The sequence below is a fragment of the Oncorhynchus tshawytscha genome, linkage group LG05 (assembly GCF_018296145.1).
Source record: "Oncorhynchus tshawytscha isolate Ot180627B linkage group LG05, Otsh_v2.0, whole genome shotgun sequence".
NCBI classification, from domain to species: Eukaryota; Metazoa; Chordata; class Actinopteri; order Salmoniformes; family Salmonidae; genus Oncorhynchus; species Oncorhynchus tshawytscha.
Window position 1 is genome coordinate 73,927,014 of NC_056433.1, and position 20,689 is coordinate 73,947,702.

A 20,689-nucleotide genomic window follows, 5' to 3' on the forward strand; every position below is an offset into this window, starting at 1 on the left:
AGTTTTTAAAAGTGCATATCTAAGGCTCTGGTCTGTCTTAGGAGTGAGGGTAAACATTAGGCATGTTCTCCACTCTCCAATTTATGTTTCAATTATTATTCGGGGTATAGGGGAGGGTCACGTTTTTTTTCAAGCGTTCATGGAGGGTAGGGTCAAAAATAGATTTCCCTGAAGGGAGGTCAGATTCTCTCCAGGTATTCCTCATTATAAATAATGTAGTCCCTTAAAAGGCTAAATACTTTACAAAACATGAAACATTTGACAGCCCTAAAAACAGTCATTGATTTGGTATCTATACTAAGTGAGTTTCGCAACTCTTTAGTCCAACTAAAGAGAGCTGGACCCAGAAGAGACCGGTGAGAAAAAAATCAGGCCAGAGCCAGGTCAGTTCTGCAGTACGTAGTGGAATATGGGTCAATCACACTCTCGCACGCTCTCTCTTATGCTCTGTTGCTCACATTTACAAAAGAAAAACTAAAGTGTGGCAGTGTATAGAACCAGGAACCAGGTCAATGGGGTTTGTTAGAGAGAGCAGAACCCTCAGAGCAGTAGGGCAGGATGACCCCAATGATCAAGAACTGCCTGCCTCCTGGCTAGGTGACATCAGACGAAATTAAAGGAAACTGAACAAATGGTGTGAAAGCTCCTTCATACAATGCCTTTGTACATTTGAGTTTCAACCCTGACTGGCACAGGAGTCTATCTAGAAAACAAACTCTCAATAACCGGTGTTAGGCAGAAAGTAGACAGATACTTTTTAAAATTCCAATAGACATGGAATTTAGCTGATTTTCAGTGTTCCTGTACGACAAATATCTACAAACGTTTTGACTTTGGAGTCTGGCATGACAAACCTCCAGCCTGCACATCCTGAGACCAACTTCTGTCTATTTCCTGCCAACACATCGCCGCTGTTCACACAATAAACCTGAGAGGTCGCCTTAAAGGAAAAATTCCCCCAAAACCACATTCCTATGATTTACAGTGTTACATAACACTAATATTTGAGAATAATATTTCTGTGAACAAATGTTGGTAGCAACATGTGAAAATTGTTGTGGAAATCAGTTGCAGCTCAAATCGACCACAAATCCACAAAGCAATGCTCTCTCTATGGGCTGGCTAGTTGGCTGGCTCACTAGCTACATAGCTAACTAGCAAACAAGGCTACACACAATAATACCAAAGTCAATATCAGCATGTGAAGTAGTTAGTTGTAAAATCGCCAATCTCACCATGTTCAACCTGCTGATCGATGTTCCTCACAGAGTGGAGACTGACATTCGCAACACCACCACGTAATGCACCCTGGACTGAAGAGTCAGACAAATAGTTATACGTTAGACCCTCTGTTAAATCACACATTTCTCCAGGTAGGAATATTGCAAAAATATAAATCAATGGCTCTCATTTGAGAGAAGACAACCTCCCGCGTTATGACATCAGCCAGTATTTAAATCTGACATGTATGATAGAGGTTTTGGCGATCTAAAAGGCGTATCCCTATTAACTTCCAGTGTAGTGAGAGCGGCTTAATCTTAATGCTACGCCAGACAAATTTCACCCTGCTTCAACGGCATGAAAACATGAAAGGACCCAGGGAATCGATAGAACATTGTCCAGAGATGCACAAAAATAACATAACATTCAATTGGTGAATCTTTACTTTAAGACATCTGATCAATGTTTCCCCTTCCTTAACCTCTACCGCGTGCGTCCCCAACAACCGGATATTCCAGTTCAGGGGAAATGTAAAGAGCCTATGGATGTTTTGGACGTTAACAAGGCGACACTCCTTAACTTCTCCTCCACATTTACTGGATTGGTTGAACAGTGTGGAAGAGGACCTCCCCTGACAGTTTTTTTCCTTCTCGTCAAGACCAGTATGTAGGGGATCTAGTTTCAGGCGTTTATTTTACTCCTGCTACGTTAGGTTACCCCTTCCTCAACATAAATCTACCATGACCATGGAACCGTAAAAGAGAAAGACTGCCTCCCTCGGCCCCTAGAAAACGGGGTCAGCAGTAGTCCAAAAAGAGTCTCCGGACTATGCATGGCCCCAGTTGGTTGGTATTATGAAACTTTGTAATCAGTAGCTCCCTCTATCTATCTATCCCCCTCCAACCCTTCATGCCCATCTAGGAGTAAACCAATTCTAAAGAGGGAGAATCAAACCTATTTCAGTGTTTATTAGTAAGAGAGTTTATTTAGTAGAAATCACTTTAGCATCATCAGTGGGTCAGATGGTCAGAGTCATAACAACATGGCTGAAAGTAACACAGTAACAAAGTAGGGAAATGTATGCACTCACTACTTACTGTAAGTCGCTCTGGATAAGAGTGTCTGCTAAATGACTAAAATGTAAATGTAACATTCAGTGGTCCAGCCATTCAGTCCTGTTTTAGATATAATATCAGCTTCATAATGAGACAGTATCAATGTTTTTACGCTTGTTCATGACACCAGGGAACATTCCACACCTGAGAGGCACTTCACTGTTTTATCCAGTCATCTCTCAAAGGCTGAATAGGGAGAAATTACTGTGTTGCACAGCTCTGAGACCATACAAGACATGATTCATCCTGTCCCAATTGTCAAGAGCAATTGTATTTCCATTACCAATACACACATGAAACTTAAAAGAGGAAAAAGGTCAGAAATCGCAGGAGGGGCTTGATTCAATTAATGACATCATACAAACATATTCTGTGAGTCATAATAAATCAGTTTGAATAAATATAAAATTACACAGTTGGAGAGAGTAGACTACACCCCTATGGTATATCTCTAGTCTAATGTGTTCTGGTCCTTAATATATTAGAAAAAGACAGAGGGGGTCAGAGAAAGAGAGGTAGATGTTGAAAACAGTATTTCTCTCCATCCATCATTCCATCTCTACTACCATCGTTTCCTCCTACAGTGCGCCCCCTCCCCCTCCTCACACTACTAGTTGGATGGTGGGGGCTGCTGTTGAGCTACAGAAAATGTAGAAGTTACCCCTTAGTGCAGGTCTTGGACCAGGTTTGTTGTTGTAACCCTTAGTGGTTAAGGTTAGGATTGTGATATGATGCACTGATCCTAGACCAGCGCTAGGGCGGTAACCTCTGCCTCACCCCAGGTTCTACCTCACAGCTTGGCTTTGCCTGGCTGGAGCTGCAGACTCTGGAGCTTCATGGCCATTCCCATGTTCCCTGTGATCTTCAGCTTGCCCTGGAAGAACGCCTGAGGATCAGAAGAGAGAGTCAGTCATTAGAACCAGAACAGAGAGAGTGAGAAACTTGTCCCGACAGTAAATCTCTAAGACAAAAATAATGGTGTTCCAAAAAAGGTCCAGTTGTCAGGACCACAAATACAAATTCCATTTAGACACCGTTGCCCTCGAGCACAGAAAAAAACTATACAGTGCATTCAGAAAGTATTCTGACCCCTTAACTTTCACATTTTGTAACGTTACATCCTTATTCTAAAACGGATCAAATAGTTTTTTCCCCCCTCATCAATACACACACACACAATACCCCATAATGACAAAGCAAAAAAGGTTGAGACATTTTTGCAAATGTATAAAAAAAACTGAAATATGACATTTACATAAGGATTCAGACCCTTTACTCAGTAATTTGTTGAAGCACCAGTGTGATGGCGATTGCATCGTCTGTGGACCGGTTGGGGCGGTATGCAAACTGAAGTGGGTCTAGGGTGGCGGGTAAGGTCGGGGTGATATGATCCTTGACTAGCCTCTCAAAGCACTTCATGATGACAGAAGTGAGTGCTACGGGGCATTGGTCATTTAGTTCAGTTATCTTTGCCTTCTTGGGTACAGGAACAAAGGTAGCCATCTTGAAGCATGTGGGGATGACAGACTGGGATAGGGAGCGATTGAGTATGTGCGTAAACACACCAGCCAGCTGGTCTACGCATACTCTTAGGACACGGCTAGGGAGGCCGTCTGGGCCAGCAGCCTTTCGAGGGTTAACACGTTTAAATGTCTTACGTCGGCCACGGAGAAGGAGAGGCCACAGTCCTTGTTAGCGGACTGCGACGGTGGCACTATATTATCCTCAAAGCAGACAAAGGAGGTGTTTAGTTTGTCTGGAAGAGTGACGTCGGTGTCCGTGACGTGGCTGGTTATCTTTTTGCAGTCTGTGATTTCCTGGAGACCCTGTATCAGAAATACAGCGCAGACATTGTTAATGTTGCAAATTACTATTGTAGCTGGAAACGGCTGATTTTTACAGAGGCCCATTATCGGCAACCATCACTCCTGTGTTCCAATGGCACGTTGTGTTAGCTAATCCAAGTTTATCATTTTAAAAGGCTAATTGATCATTAGAAAACCCTTTCGCAATTATGTTACCACAGCAGAAAACAGTTGTTCTGATTTAAGAAGCAATAAAACTGGCCTTCTTTAGAGTAGTTGAGTATCTGGAGCATCAGCATTTCTGTGTTCGATTACAGGCTCAAAATGGCCAGAAACAAAGGACTTTCTTCTGGAACTCGTCAGTCTATTCTTGTTCTGAGAAACTGAAGATCTCGTAAATCGATCTCGTAAATGCACCCTTCACAGAACAGCGCCAACTGGCTCTAACCAGAAAAGAAACAGGAGTGGGAGGACCCGGTGCTCAACTAGTCAAAAGAAGGGCAGTTTTATTGCTTCTTTAATCAGAACTACAGTTTTCAGCTATGTCGGCCTTCCGCATCGGCCCACATCGGCCTTCCGCATCGGCGGTGGAAGGTGACCGAGCTACAGCGGTGTTTGTCAGATCATGAGACATCCTGAAAATCGGAAATGTCTGTAGAGTCCGAACGGTTTGGCTTACAAACTAATATGAACACAATGGAAAGATGACTCACACAAACCCGATGGTGTTCACCCACAAGTGGCACGGGACTCGTCTGATGGTAACCCATACAAATTAATGGAAATACGGAGGTAGTTTTGTGGCAACCAAAATAAGAGGTTAAATGTGTCCAAAAAAACAAGGATATTTCCTGAGCTTTCTTATATCTCCTACAGATTATGATTTCTTTTAATACTGTCTTTTTTGCGATTTATGAATGTGGTATTCAATGTATTTCTATGGGAACTTAAATACTTAAAAAACAAATACATATATACAGTACCAGTCAACATTTTAGACACACTTAGTACAAATAAAGGAAAACCCTTGAATGAGTATCTTCTACATTGTAGAATAATAGTGAGGACATATCTATCAAATAACATATGGAATCAAGTAGTAACCAAAAAAAGAAAAAAGAAAAGTTAAATATAAAATATATTTTGATTTGTTTGAGAGTCCTCAAAGTAGCCAACCTTTGCCTTGATGACAGCCTTTGCATTATCTCAACCAGCTTCATGAGGTAGTTACCTGGAATGCTTTTCCAACAGTCTTGAAGGAGTACCCACATATGCTGAGCACTTGTTGGCTGCTTTTCCTTCACTCTGTGGTCCAACTCATCCCAAACCATCTCAATTGGGTTGAGGTGATTGTGGGGGCCAGGTCATCTGATGCAGCACCATCACCCTCCTTCTTGGTCAAATAGCCCTTACACAGGCTGGAGGTGTGTTTTGGTTCATTGTCCAGCTGAAAAACAAATGATAGTCCTACTAAGCGCAAACCAGATGGGGTGGCGTATCGCTGCAGCATGCTGTAGTAGCCATGCTGATTAAGTATGCCTTGAATTCTAAATAAATCACAGTGTCACCAAAGTACCCCCACACCACCTCCTCCTCCATGCTTCACGGTGGGAACCACACATGCGGAGATCATCCGTTCACCTACTCTGCGTCTCACAAAGACACAGCGGTTGGAACTAAAAATCTCAAATTTGGACTCAGACCAAAGGACATATTTTCATTGGTCTAATGTCCATTGCTTGTGTTTCTTGGCCCGCGCATGTCTCTTCTTATTATTGGTGTCCTTTAACAGTGGTTTCTTTGCAGCAATTCGACCATGAAGGCCTGATTCACGCAGTCTCTGAAAAGTTGATGTTGAGACGTGTCTGTTACTTGAACTCTGCAGCCCAAATAAATGCTTCACAATCTAAGTTAAAGTAATGAACAATTCCTCTGCAGTAGATGTAACTCTGGGTCTTCCTTTCCTGTGGCGGTCCTCATGAGAGCCAGTTTCATCATAGCGCTTGATGGTTTTTGCGACTGCACTTGAAGAAACTTTCAAAAAGTTATTGAAATGTTCCAGATTGACTGACCTTCATGTCTTAAAGTAATGAGGGACTGTTGTTTCTCTTTGCTTATTTGAGCTGTTCTTGTGATAATATGGACTTGGTCAATTACCAAATAGGGCTATATTCTGTATACCACCTCTACACAACCGACTGGCTTAAACGAATTAAGAAGGAAAGAAATGCCACAAATTAACAAGACACACCTGTTAATTGAAATGCATTCCAGGTGACTACCGCATGAAACTGGTTGAGAGAAGGCCAAGAGAGTGCAATGCTGTAGTCAAGGCAAAGAGTGGCTATATTGAAGAATCTCAATTATAAAATATATTTTGGTTTGTTTTACACTTTTAGTTACTACAAGATTCCTATTGCATTATTTCATAGTTTTATGTCTTTACTATTATTCTACAATGTAGAAAATAGTAAAAAATAAAGAAAAACTCTGGAATGTGTAGGTATGTCCAAACGTTTGACTGGTACTGTATGTTATACCTAAAGGGGTCCTAATATTCTAAATCAATTAGCCAAATGATCCAGGGTATGAACATTTAAATCAATTCCATATGTTAGCTCAGTAGAGCTACCCCGACCTACACAGAAAAAATATATACAGTTGAAGTCGGAAGTTTACATACACCTTAGCCAAATACATTTTCACTCAGTTTTCACAATTCCTGACATTTAATCCCAATAAAATTGTCCTGCCTTAGGTCAGTTAGCATCACCACTTTATTTTAAGAATGTGAAATGTCAGAATAATAGTAGAGAGAATTATTTCAGCTTTTATTTCTTTCATTACATTCTCAGTGGGTCAGAAGTTTAAATACACTCAATTAGTATTTGGTTGCATTGCCTTTAAATTGTTTAACTTAGGTCAAATGTTTCGGGTAGGCTTCCACAAGCTTCCCACAATAAGTTGTGTGAATTTAGGCCCATTCCTCCTGACAGAGCGGGTGTAACTGTGTCAGATTTGTAGGCCTCCTTGCTCGCAGACGCTTTTTCAGTTCTGCCCACAAATTTTCTATGCGTTTGAGGTCAGGGCTTTGTGATGGCCACTCCAATACCTTGACTTTGTAAGTATGCTTGGGGTCATTGTCCATTTGGAAGACCCATTTGCGACCAAGCTTTAACTTCCTGACTGATGTCTTGAGATGTTGCTTCAATATATCCACATCATTTTCCCTCATCATGATGTCATCTATTTTGTGAAGTGCACCAGTCCCTCCTGCAGCAAAGCACCCAAACAAACATGATGCTGCCACCCCCATGCTTCACGGTTGGGATGGTGTTCTTTGGCTTGCAAGCCTTCCCCTTTTTCCTCCAAACATAATGATAGTCATTACAGCCAAACAGTTCTATTTTTGTTTCATCAGACCAGAGGACATTTCTCAAACAACTACGATCTTTGTCTCCATGTGCAGTTGCAAACCAGTCTGGCTTTTTTATGGCGGTTTTGGAGCAGTGGTTTCTTCCTTGCTGAGCGGCCTTTCAGGTTATGTCGATATGGGACTCGTTTTACTGTGGATATAGATACCTTAACACATGTTTCCTCCAGCAGCTTCACAAGGTCCTTTGCTGTTGTTCTGGAATTGATTTGCACTTTTCCCACCAAAGTACCTTCACCTCTAGTAGACAGAACACGTCTCCTTCCTGAGCGGTATGACGGCTGCGTGGTCCCATGGTGTTTATACTTGCGTACTATTGTTTGTTCATCTGTACAAACAATAGTACGCGTGGTACCTTCAGGCATTTGTAAATTGCTCCCAAGGATGAACCAGACTTGTGGAGGTCTACAATTATCTTTCTGAGGTCTTGGCTGATTTCTTTTGATTTTCCCATGATGTCAAGCAAAGAGGCACTGAGTTTGAAGGTAGGCCTTGAAATACATCCACAGGTACACCTACAATTGACTCAAATGATGTCAATCAGATTCTTCTAAAGCCATTTAGAAGCCAATTTTCCAAGCTGTTTAAAAGGCAGTCAACTTAGTGTATGTAAACTTCTGACCCACTGGAATTGCGACACAGTGAGTTAAGTGAAATAATCTGTCTGTAAACAATTGATTGAAAAATTACTAGTGTCATGCACTAAGTAGATGCCCTAACCGACTTGCCAAAACTATAGTTTGTTAACAAGAAATTTGTGGAGTGGTTGAAAAACAAGTTTTAATGACTCCAACCTAAGTGTATGTAAACTTCCGACTTCAACTGTATCTTGCACACACAATTCATCTCTCCAAACTATTCTTTGTCAAAGTGCAGCCCCTTCGTCAAAGTGCAGGGGGACTCCAATTTGTGGAAAGTAAATCCCCTGCAGTCAACAAAGCAGGGAAATAGTATTCTTGAGCTGGTTGGAAAACAACACGAATGGAAATTATTCCTGATTCTGCGTTTCACTCCAGTAGTGTGTGCTCCTGCCTGGTTTAAAGAGTTAAAGTGGAGATTAATGTCAGAGTGGAAAGTGGGACAGCAGGAGGAGGAGCAGGAAGAGGAGGCTCTACAGACCAGATGGGCTTAAAGGAGGGCTGGGGACTGACTGTGTCATGTGTGGCAGCCAGCAGTGGCACAGTGACTCTGTCCCCCACATTCCGCTTGTAGGATGGAAATCATGACTGAGTCTTTACATTTGTATGAAAAGAAACTAAAGCGAGTACAGAACTCAACGGACACATGGTAACAGAAGCCTTGAAGGTGTCCTTAGTTCCAAAGACACATATCCTCTGTTATAAAAGAGGCTTTGTATAAACCGAGCATAGAAGAAGAAGAAATAGACTCATGGTCAAAACAACCTTCTGGAAAATAATAATAGAGAATAGTAACAAGTATGACATCATTGTACAATGAAGGTCACTATGAACTGACCATACATACAGCGCAAGGCAACACAAAATAGCTGAGTTTGCATACTACAACATGGTAAAAGAAATTCTACTCAATAACACATACCTACACGCCGAGCAAATTAAAAGTAAAATAATACGGACATTAACCAGACGTTGACCGCAGCCTTACTCATATTGAACCCATTATTTTTTATTACAGAACATGTCCCAATTACCGAAACAATAAGGGTAATAGGCTCTTTTAAGTTGAGCACTTGTCAGGAGGCTAATGCCCTGTCTGTTCCTCTGGGAACCCAGTAGAACAGAGGGTGTTCTTTTGTGTCTGTATGCGATGACTCAACACTATTCATGTCAGCTACTACAGCGACTGATATTACTGCAACACTTAAAGAGTTGCAGTTAGTTTCAGAGTGGACTGCAAGGAATAAGTTAGTCCTAAATATTTCTAAAACTGAAAGTATTGTATTTGGGACAAAACATTCACTAAACCATAAACCTCAACTAAATCTTCTAATAAATAATGTGGAAATTGAGCAAGTTGAGATGACTAAACTGCCTAGAGTAACCATGGATTGTAAACTGTCATGGCCAAAACATATTAATTTAACAGTAGCTAAGAATGTGGAGAAGTAGGTCCATAATAAAGCGATGCTCAGCCTTCTTAACAACACTATCAACAAGGCAGGTCCTACAGGCCATAGTTTTGTCACACCTGGACTACTGTTCAGTCATGTGGTCAGGTGCCACAAAAAGGGACTTAGGAAAATTGCAATTGGCTCAGAACATGGCAGCGTGGCTGGCCCTTGGATGTACACAGAGAGCTAATAATAATATGCATGTCAATCTCTCCTGGCTGAAAGTGGAGGAGAGATTGACTTCATCACTGCTTGTATTTATGAGAGGTATTGACATGTTGAATGTACCGAGCTGTCTGTTTGAACTACTGGCGCACAGCTCGGACACCCATGCATACCCCACAAGAGGTCTCTTCACAGTCCCCAACTCGATGACAGACTATGGGAGTTCTATGCACAGTACTACATAGAGCCATGACTACATGGAACTCTATTCCACATCAAGTAATCAGTAAAATTAGATTTTTAAAAAACAGATAAAAATACACCTTATGGAACAGCAGGGACTGTGAAGCTACACAAACATAGGCACAGACATATGCATACACACACGATAACATACGCACACATGGATACTGTAGATATGTGGTAGTGGTGGAGTAGGGGCCTGAGGGCACACAGGGTGTTGTGAAATCTGTGAATGTAATGATTTAAAAAATTGTATAAACTGCCTTAATTTTGCTGGACCCCAGGAAGAGTAGCTGCTGCCTTGGCAGGAACTAATGGGGATCCATAATAAATACAAATACCTTTGCCTTTTCCCCCCCAGGTCCCTTTAATGGATGGACAAACAGGTGTGCATGGGGGCCAAGGAAGAAGGAAGCCACTTCTAAAGGAGCCATGAAGACTTAACCTGTTCCCAGATCTGTTTCTGCTGTCCGGCCAAGTCCTATATATGGTGGTTGTCATGACAAACAGCACAAACGGGTCTGGGACCAGGATAATAAAGATCTGCTGGGCCCCATAGCAAGAGTCTATGAAGTCAGTCAATCAGTGAAGCTTGTTACCTAGCATACCTTATTTCACAATTAACCATTGACCTATGGTGGACTCAGAGTACACGAGAGAAGAAAAGCAACATTTCAGCACAATCATCCTAAATTGTCATAAGAAATGACATGGTGTTTTTGGTCTAACAGTAGCCTGACATTATCTATGCTATTATAGTCGGTTTGCTGTGTAGAATACTAATTAATCATTAAGTGATCTTAAGAGACACCACACCATTCTGAGAAGTGGCAGAACGTCCCTCCGCTGCTCACCGGCAGCACTACACCCTTGTTTATAATGGTTGAATAACTTCGGGAGTTTCACGTTACCACAGCTCTACAAACTAAATGGTGCATTCAGTTGACAACCATTTTTTTCTTTTTTTACACCATTGCAGCAGAGCAAAAGTTTTGGGGCTGACCCAAAATCATTTGGGCTAAAGCCCCAAAAGTCAGGTCCTGGTGACGTCCATGTGCAAGGTTATAACCATGAGACTGACTGAAATACAGAGTATTAACTCCCTCAAATCAAGGCCAAAACTTACTGTCTGTGGGTTCATTTTCCCCGTCATCAAGGCCAGCAGGTCTGCATCTGACATGGAAATGGTGCAATCTGCTTTCTTTGCTAGAAAGGGGTCGAAGGAGAGGAGGGGTAGATGAAGGAAGAGAGAATTACAGCGAGAGAAAAAAAAACACTTGTTTATAAATCATAAAATACATTGAAAACCACAAAAATCATGATACAGCCTGTGAAAATACAACTAGATATTTCCCCTCCACACGTTTCTTTGTGAATTCAGCTCATTTACATTCTCACTCTCAATGTGGACCAAACCGCTAATTCTGACCTGTTGTTGTGGATGCGGCCCTGCTGTTCTTACCTGTGTCATTGTGAACGCAACCCTTGCCATTCTTCACGTCCACTATCCAGGTCGCTTCCTGACCATCCGGACCATCCTTCACCTTAAAGGAAAACACCCCTCCAATCTTCTTCACAAATGACTCCCCATCCTACAGAGAAATACAAGGTAGTCATAACAATTAGGAAAATAAGTACTGTGTTCATCAATAACAAAAGCTGTTTATATCGTCATATCCAAAGATGAAGGACACTAAATATTTTTCTTATTGACCTAAACAAAACATTTCACATCCAGTTAAACAATCTGTTTTATCCATGTGCTTTATAAAATCAATAAAATAACAAATCATTCACTGAAACCACACTGAAAACACAGACACTGAAAACACAGACATGCTACTCTTACATTAACGATCAATTAGGCTACTGGACAACTATTTTCTGAACATGTTTAACAAGGATTTTCTTTTTTTCCTGTAATATTGTATTATTCTGTGGATAATCAGATACATAGCAGTGGAATAACATAATGCCAAAACACAGAGAGATCCTAATGGGAACCAGAGAGCACCGCACCACTGCTGCCAGACAGACTTACACAAGGATGGAAAATCTAAAAGTAGGACAACAGAGGAAAACCTCCTTGAGTGGAAATGATGTCACACATCCAGAGTCAAAAGAGTTGCAGACTAGTTTAGTTACATTTAATCCTGTCTATATACAGTACCAGTCAAAAGTTGACACCTACTCATTCAAGGGTTTTCTTTATTTTTACTATTTTCTACATTGTAGAATAATAGTAAAGACATCAAAACTATGAAATAACACATGGAATCATGTAGTAACCAAAAAACAGTGTTAAACAAATCTAAATATATTTTATATTTTTCAAAGTAGCCACCATTTCCTTGCTGACAGCTTTGCCCTCTCTTGGCATTCTCTCAACCAGCACATGGAATGCATTTCAATTAACAGGTGTGCCTCGTTAGAAGTTAATTTGTGGAATTTCTTTCCTTCTTAATGCATTTCAGTCAATCAGTAGTTGTGACATGGTAGGGGTGGTACACAGAAGATAGCCCTATTTGGTAAAAGACCAAGTCCATATTATGGCAAGAACAGCTCAAATAAGCAAACAAAACAACAATCCATCATTACTTTAAGACATGAAGGTCAGTCAATACAGAACATTTCAAGAACTTTAAAAGTTTCTTCAAGTGCATTTGCAAAAACCAGCAAGCACTATGATGAAACTGGCGCTCATGAGGACCGCCACAGAAAAGGAAGACCCAGAGTTACCTCTGCTGCAGAGGAATTGTTCATTAGAGTTACCAGCCTCAGGAATCGCAAGCCAAATAAATGCTTCAGAGTTCAATTAACAAACACATCTCAACATCAACTGTTCAGAGGAGACTGCGTGAATCAGGCCTTCACGGTTGAATTGCTACAAATAAACCACTGTTAAAGGACACCAATAGGAAGAAGAAACTGGATTGGGCCAAGAAACACGAGCAATGGACATTAGACCGGTGACAATCAGTCCTGTGGTCTGATGAGTCCAAATTTGAGATTTTTGGATACAACACCCGTGTCTTTGTAAGATGCAGAGTAGGTGAACGGATGATCTCCGCATGTATGGTTCCCACCGTGAAGAATGAAGGAGGAGGTGTGATGGTGCTGGTGACACTGTCTGTAATAAATTTAGAATTCAAGGCAATCTTGACCAGCATGGCTACCACAGCATTCTGCAGCGATACGCCATCTCATCTGGTTTGCGATTAGCGGGACAATCATTTGTTTTTCAACATGACAACGACCCAAAACACACCTCCAGGCTGTGTAAGGGCTATTTGACCAAGGCGGGTGATGGAATGCTGCATTAGATGACTTGGCCTCCACAATCAACTGACCCAATTGAGATGGTTTGGGATGAGTTGGACCGCAGAGTGAAGGAAAAGCAGCCAACAAGTGCTCAGCATATGTGGGTACTCCTTCAAGACTGTTGGAAAAGCATTCCAGATGACTACCTCATGAAACTGGTTGAGAGAATGCAAAGGCTGTTATCAAGGCAAAGGGGTGGCTACTTTGAAGAATCTCAAATATAAAATATATTTTGATTTTTTTAGTTACTACTTGATTCCATGTGTACAAGTAGGTGTGTCCAAACCTTTGACTGGTACTCTATGTATAATAGACATCTAGTCGTGTATTTTGGACCTAACAGACTGCTGTTCACTGCTGGCTAGGCTGAGTTAAGGCAAGAGAGAGAAAGAGAGAGAGAAAAGAGAGAAAGAGAAAAGTGAAAGAGTGACAGAGGGAGAGAGAGTTCTGTCATCATCCAGCTTGTGATGTTTATAGTAGTGAGGTCAGAAGCAGAGCAACTGCAAATGAACACACAACTTTAGAGTGCAGAACCATTTATCTGATTGATTCAAACAGCATAACAACTTATATCATAAGCTAGATTTCCATCCAATTGGTGACAGATTGAGAGTATTCTAAAATCCGCAAAAAAAACAATGTGCATTTTCCCACCAGAGATTTGTTTCCATCAGATTGACTTGTTGCTTGAGACTGTGCTTGATGATGTAGTGCACATAAAAATACCTTTTGTGAGAAAATTCCCATGTACTGAATAAAAAAAATACTAGTTAAATGGGTTTCCATCACATTTTCAACTCTATGTTGCGTTTTATAGCAAGTGGGCCCACTACGGTATCGGCACATGCGTTCTAGCCAAGAGCGCTGTTGGCTAGAACGCAAGTATAACATCCATGATGAGATTATTATGGACAAAAGAGCAATATTATTTTGTCATATGGCAGCCAAGCATCGAAGATCATGTCACCAGAATAAGACCCTCGATATTTATTGGAAAAGAGCATCAAGCTCATTGCCTTGCACTTTCACCACCCTGTGAAGTTCATCATAGCTTATTGCATATGTAGCCTAATAAACTGCATGCTTTCCCAATGAGTGGTAGTGGGAAGACCACACAACATGTCATCACGTGACTTCAAGTTTACTTCGGTAGGTTTTTATATCAATATTTGTGCATAAACGCATTTCTCTCGCATAATTAATTGCACCGACAGAAAAATATCCCACCGTGTCTAGCGTATTGTGTTTTGTCAACATCGGGCCTGTCATTACATTTTTTTTATCCGACATGGATGGAAACCTTGTTATTGTATGAGGGAAAACGCCTGTTTCCGGGAATGAATCCAAGTGTGCTCCAGTCAAAGTCGAAAGAGTCTATAGGAACGGAAATGGTTCATCTTCTTCATGTAGGATCAATAGGTCATTTTCAATGTAACGTCACAATAAGGTGTAGCGTGTTCGATTTGCCTGCTTGTGAGCAAGGAGACCCACAGCTCTGCTTAAACCATTGACAACTGAGTGCCGTTTTCAAGGAACTTAAATAAATGTTAACTATTTGGTTGTAATATCATCACCTCTTAAAGAGCATGGCCAGACCTACACATTTCTGATTATTCTATGCAAATCAATGGCGCACATTTAGATCATCAGTTATACAGCAAGTAACTGTATGTCTTTCATGATCAGATATGTGAGGGTAGCCTTATGATATCTCTAAATATTGGCCACCATTAATTATATATATTTTTTTTAAACTTTATTTAAACATTGAGTCACCATTGAGACCAGGGTCTCTTTCTGCTGCAATCTGGTAAATTGTGTCACCATAATCAAGAACTGGCAGGAATGCTGGCTGTACAATCTGCTTCCTGCTATTTAGGGAGTCAAGATTAATTTCTAAAAAAGAAGCCCCCTTTAAATCTCATCTTGTTAACTAGCTCATCCATATGTTTTAAACATTATCTTTGTCAATCCAAATGCCCAGATATTTTTAGGTGGGAACCTGATCAATGGGAGAACCATCCAATGAATAAATATGTAGTCCATCTGAAACAATTAGTGATAGAAAATAAAAGTGAACTACACCTGACAACTATGAGTGGTTTAGGTTCCTTTCTCATCTTTTGTGGGCTCTGACTGTCTAACAGCAGAAGGGAGCATTTGCCGTGGTACTGTTAGCTGATCATCTGTTCCTTTGCAATCTTCTGTAATCTCTGATGAAGCAAAGTAAATGATGTTTGCTTAACTAGCTACATGTCAAATGGATAGGTACCTTCACATATGTGAAATGACATGATTATTGATGTTTACTGATCATGAAAAGCATGTATATTGAACAAAAACATAAACGCAACATCCAACAATTTCAAATACTTTACTAAGTTATGGTTCATAGAAGGAATTCATTCAATTGAAATAAATTAATTTGGCCCTAATCTTTGGATTTCACATGACTGGGAAGGCAGTCATGGGCACAGCCATGGGTGGGCCTGGGAAAGCATAGGCCAACCCACTTGGGACCAGGTCCACTCACTGGGGAGCCAGGCCCAGCCAATCAGAATGATTTTTTTTTTTTTACAGACAGAAATACTCCTCAGCACTGCTTCTTCTCAGACGATCCCACAGGTGAAGAAGACTGATGTGGAGGTCCTGGGCTAGAGTGGTTACACGTGGTCTGCGGTTGTGAGGCCAGTTGAATGTACTGCCAAATTATCTAAAATGACATATAGCTGGGGGTCTACTTGCCCGCCAGCAGCCAAATCGAATGTATTGTAATGTTTTATTGAAAACAACCTAAAAAAAATTAACCCTCATTCTATGGCTGTACTGTGGAGGAAATGGTCAGGTCACAATATTTTGTGACCTTTTCTGTGAAAAGGATCAAAAAGAGGTCTAAGCATTTTCATGTGAAAACGGGATGTGGGTTTGTAGCGTAAACTGCAATACATGACACCTGAAACAGATAGCACACAGTAATGAATGAAGATACCTCCTCCAGCTTCTTGTTGATCTCCTGGAAGACTGCATGGGCCTTGAAGCCCTCCAGGGTACGCTCTGCATTGGTGTTAACTGACTGGATCCTCTGAGAGCTGAGACACACACAGAGAAACCACACACAATTGACAGCATAACAGGAGGCATGCCATACATAGCCTGTGAGGCACAACTATAACAAAACCATTAGGATTATTCAGCAGGAGAAAAGAGAACTAGCATGGTAGTCTTAAACACGACGCTAGGCAACAGACTAATAGGATGGGGCTATATTACACAGGCGTACTAAGAGTCCTCATAAGGCTCTTGCCTCAGTCACAATATGACGGCGTTGTCTTTCAACTAGTCTAATTATCAGTGAGCGCAGTTCAAATGCAGAGAGCAGAAAACATGTCTGATTTAAATTTAAATTGTTGGCTCTGATTTGATTACATAATTAGACTTATCTGAAGCTTTATACATCTAAATGCAATTTGATGAACGCAATGCCAGTGCGTTAAAATTAATAACCTGCAAGCAAATGGATGAATTAAGATGCATTATATTCCTATTGAATCCACGTCAGGTTGGCAAGAGTTTTTTTATTTTTTATCTCGGGTGGTGTCATTTTCCGGTAAGTATTGCGCAAGTTAGGTGTTAGCACAGCAGTAAGTTAGCTGCTAACAGTAATGTCATTGTTTTGAATAAGCTAGCTATCAAGCTAACTTTACAGCTTGCAATTCACAAGGGTGACCCGAAACAGATGAATAATTCGAGGTAACGAGTGGCAATTAAAGGGCTGTGATAATTTTACTAACCCCAAGTATCTCACCTTACAACCTGCGATTCGCGCATTTTGTTATGTGAAACAACCATTGTTCAGAGGCCGACACAGCTGGTGTGCAACTCTGCCTGCTGTTGTGAACATAGAGATAGATAGAGGACTCCTTTTTGTATCTGACCTTATAGCGTCTGTGAAATCATTGCCTCAATGGCGCTGGCAATCTCCATTTTAAAGTAGTACATTTTCTTCTTCACGATTAGTTGATTCCTCCTGACCCCACCAAGAGGGAATGAAGTTGAAAGTCTCACCCGGTTAACTACATTAAAATGGTGGAAGCCCTCAATGTCGCTGCCCGTACTCAAACGTCTTTTGGCCACTAGAGGCCTCTACAATTCTCTATGGTTGTGAAACCACTTTATAGCTAGCTACCCGAAATTCCTTCTTTATGCTACTCCGCAAGACCCTACATGACGATAGCAGAGAGGGTGATGATTTGATCTTTAGTGCAGCACTCTACAGTTCTTGGAGGCGAAGATTTTTTATCCACAATTTCAAAAGTTGAGCTATTCAAATCACACATGTTCAATATTATTCTGGCGTAAACCCCTGATTTAACCAATGATACGCCTTGCTATGTTTAAGATGGATGCATTATTTATTTCATTGTTGTGATGTGTCTGAACAACGAATGTATATTGTATCTGAATTGGTGCTTATTACAAAAGGCACCGATTTTTGTTTTATTTAACCTTTATTTAATCAAGGAGTCACATTGAGATTAAAACTCTATTTCACAAGAGCCCTGTACACATTACAAAAAAAACAGACTATTAAAACATACACATGTGTATAAAACAATAATTCAGCACAATAAACAAAAATAAACATTTAATAAAAGCAATCACATTCAATTACATAGAGGTCCTCAATCAACATTTCCTCTTCTCCCACCCCTTCTGATGTGACTATCCCTGATGCTTCTCCCTCTTTTTCCCCTTCCCCGCTACAAAGTTTCTCCTTGCAGGCAGTCACTGAGTCCGAGGTGCTAAAGGAGCTCCTGAAACTTGACCCCAAAAAAATATCTGGGTCAGATGGTTTAGACCCTTTCTTCTTGAAGGTTGCTGCCCCTATCATTGCCAAGCATGTCTCTCCTTTCTGGGGAGGTTCCCATTGCTTGGAAGGCAGCCACGGTTTGTCCTTTATTTAAAAGGGGGGAGATCAAGCTGATCCTAACTGTTATAGGCCTATTTCTATGTTGCCCTTTTTATAAAAAGTGTTGGAAAAACTTGGCAATAATTAACTGACTGGCTTTCTTGATGATACTGTAAAGTACATGGAGAATAAGAACTTCCTCCCAGCTGCCCACTGCACTGAAGATAGGAAACACTGTCACCACTGATAAATCCACCATAATTGAGAATTTCAATAAGCATTTTTCTACGGCTGGCCATGCTTTCCACCTGGCTACTCCTACCCCGGTCAACAGCACTGCACCCCCAACAGCAACTCGCCCAAGCCTTCCCCATTTCTCCTTCTCCCAAATCCGTTCAGCTGATGTTCTGAAAGAGCTGCAAAATCTGGACCCCTACAAATCAGCCGGGCTAGACAATCTGGACCCTTTCTTTCTAAAATTATCTGCCGAAATTGTTGCCACCCCTATTACTAGCCTGTTCAACCTCTCTTTCGTGTCGTCTGAGATTCCCAAAGATTGGAAAGCAGCTGCGGTCATCCCCCTCTTCAAAGGGGGACACTCTTGACCCAAACTGCTACAGACCTATATCTATCCTACCATACCTTTCTAAGGTCTTCGAAAGCCAAGTCAACAAACAGATTACCGACCATTTCGAATCTCACCATACCTTCTCTGCTATGCAATCTGGTTTCAGAGCTGGTCATGGGTGCACCTCAGCCACGCTCAAGGTCCTAAATGATATCTTAACCGTCATCGATAAGAAACATTACTGTGCAGCCGTATTCATTGATCTGGCCAAGGCTTTCGACTCTGTCAATCACCACATCCTCATCGGCAGACTCGACAGCCTTGGTTTCTCAAATGATTGCCTCGCCTGGTTCACCAACTACTTCTCTGATAGAGTTCAGTGTGTCAAATCGGAGGGTCTGCTGTCCGGACCTCTGGCAGTCTCTATGGGGGTGCCACAGGGTTCAATTCTTGGACCGACTCTCTTCTCTGTATACATCAATGAGGTCGCTCTTGCTGCTGGTGAGTCTCTGATCCACCTCTACGCAGACGACACCATTCTGTATACTTCTGGCCCTTCTTTGGACACTGTGTTAACAACCCTCCAGGCAAGCTTCAATGCCATACAACTCTCCTTCCGTGGCCTCCAATTGCTCTTAAATACAAGTAAAACTAAATGCATGCTCTTCAACCGATCGCTACCTGCACCTACCCGCCTTTCCAACATCACTACTATGGACGGCTCTGACTTAGAATACGTGGACAACTACAAATACTTAGGTGTCTGGTTAGACTGTAAACTCTCCTTCCAGACCCATATCAAACATCCCCAATCCAAAGTTAAATCTAGAATTGGCTTCCTATTTCGCAAAACAAAGCATCCTTCACTCATGCTGCCAAACATACCCTTGTAAAACTGACCATCCTACCAATCCTCGACTTTGGCGATGTCATTTACAAAATAGCCTCCAATACCCTACTCAACAAATTGGATGCAGTGTATCACAGTGCAATCCGTTTTGTCACCAAAGCCCCATATACTACCCACCATTGCGACCTGTACGCTCTCGTTGGCTGGCCCTCGCTTCATACTCGTCGCCAAACCCACTGGCTCCATGTCATCTATAAGACCCTGCTAGGTAAAGTCCCCCTTATCTCAGCTCGCTGGTCACCATAGCATCTCCCACCTGTAGCACACGCTCCAGCAGGTATATCTCTCTAGTCACCCCCAAAACCAATTCTTTCTTTGGCCACCTCTCCTTCCAGTTCTCTGCTGCCAATGACTGGAACGAACTACAAAAATCTCTGAAACTGGAAACACTTATCTCCCTCACTAGCTTTAAGCACCAACTGTCAGAGCAGCTCACAGATTACTGCACCTGTACATAGCCCACCTATAATTTAGCCCAAACAACTACCTCTTTCCCAACTGTATTTTATTTATTTATTTATTTTGCTTCTTTGCACCCCATTATTTTTATTTCTACTTTGCACATTCTTCCATTGCAAAACTACCATTCCAGTGTTTTACTTGCTATATTGTATTTACTTTGCCACCATGGCCTTTTTTGCCTTTACCTCCCTTCTCACCTCATTTGCTCACATTGTATATAGACTTGTTTATACTGTATTATTGACTGTATGTTTGTTTTACTCCATGTGTAACTCTGTGTCGTTGTATCTGTCGAACTGCTTTGCTTTATCTTGGCCAGGTCGCAATTGTAAATGAAAACTTGTTCTCAACTTGCCTACCTGGTTAAATAAAGGTGAAATAAAAAAATAAAATAAAAAATGTCAATAGTATTCTCTCTGGTATGCAATCTGGTTTCTGCTTAGGT

The 20,689-nt window shown here is 41.3% G+C and overlaps 1 protein-coding gene across 1 annotated transcript; it reads right to left on the reverse strand.

The window, feature by feature from the left end:
* Positions 1-2,178: 2,178 nt before the first annotated feature.
* On the reverse strand, positions 2,179-17,324 carry scp2b (sterol carrier protein 2b). Its single transcript, XM_024422276.2, has 5 exons — positions 17,201-17,324; positions 16,385-16,484; positions 11,537-11,666; positions 11,201-11,280; positions 2,179-3,222 (listed from the first exon to the last, which is right to left on the reverse strand). The coding sequence occupies exons 1-5, from the start codon at positions 17,242-17,244 to the stop codon at positions 3,127-3,129; spliced, it is 450 nt and encodes a 149-aa protein (XP_024278044.1). The 5' UTR covers positions 17,245-17,324; the 3' UTR covers positions 2,179-3,126.
* Between the last annotated feature and the right edge of the window lie 3,365 nt (positions 17,325-20,689).

Coding starts and splice junctions, on each gene's coding strand:
- scp2b (XM_024422276.2), bottom strand. CDS start 17,244: ATGGTTGTTTCACATAACAAAATGCGCGAATCGCAGGTTGTAAG. Junction 16,485..17,200: donor CGCGAATCGCAGGTTGTAAG/GTGAGATACTTG, acceptor TGTGTGTCTCAG/CTCTCAGAGGATCCAGTCAG. Junction 11,667..16,384: donor TCAACAAGAAGCTGGAGGAG/GTATCTTCATTC, acceptor ATTTCTCTGTAG/GATGGGGAGTCATTTGTGAA.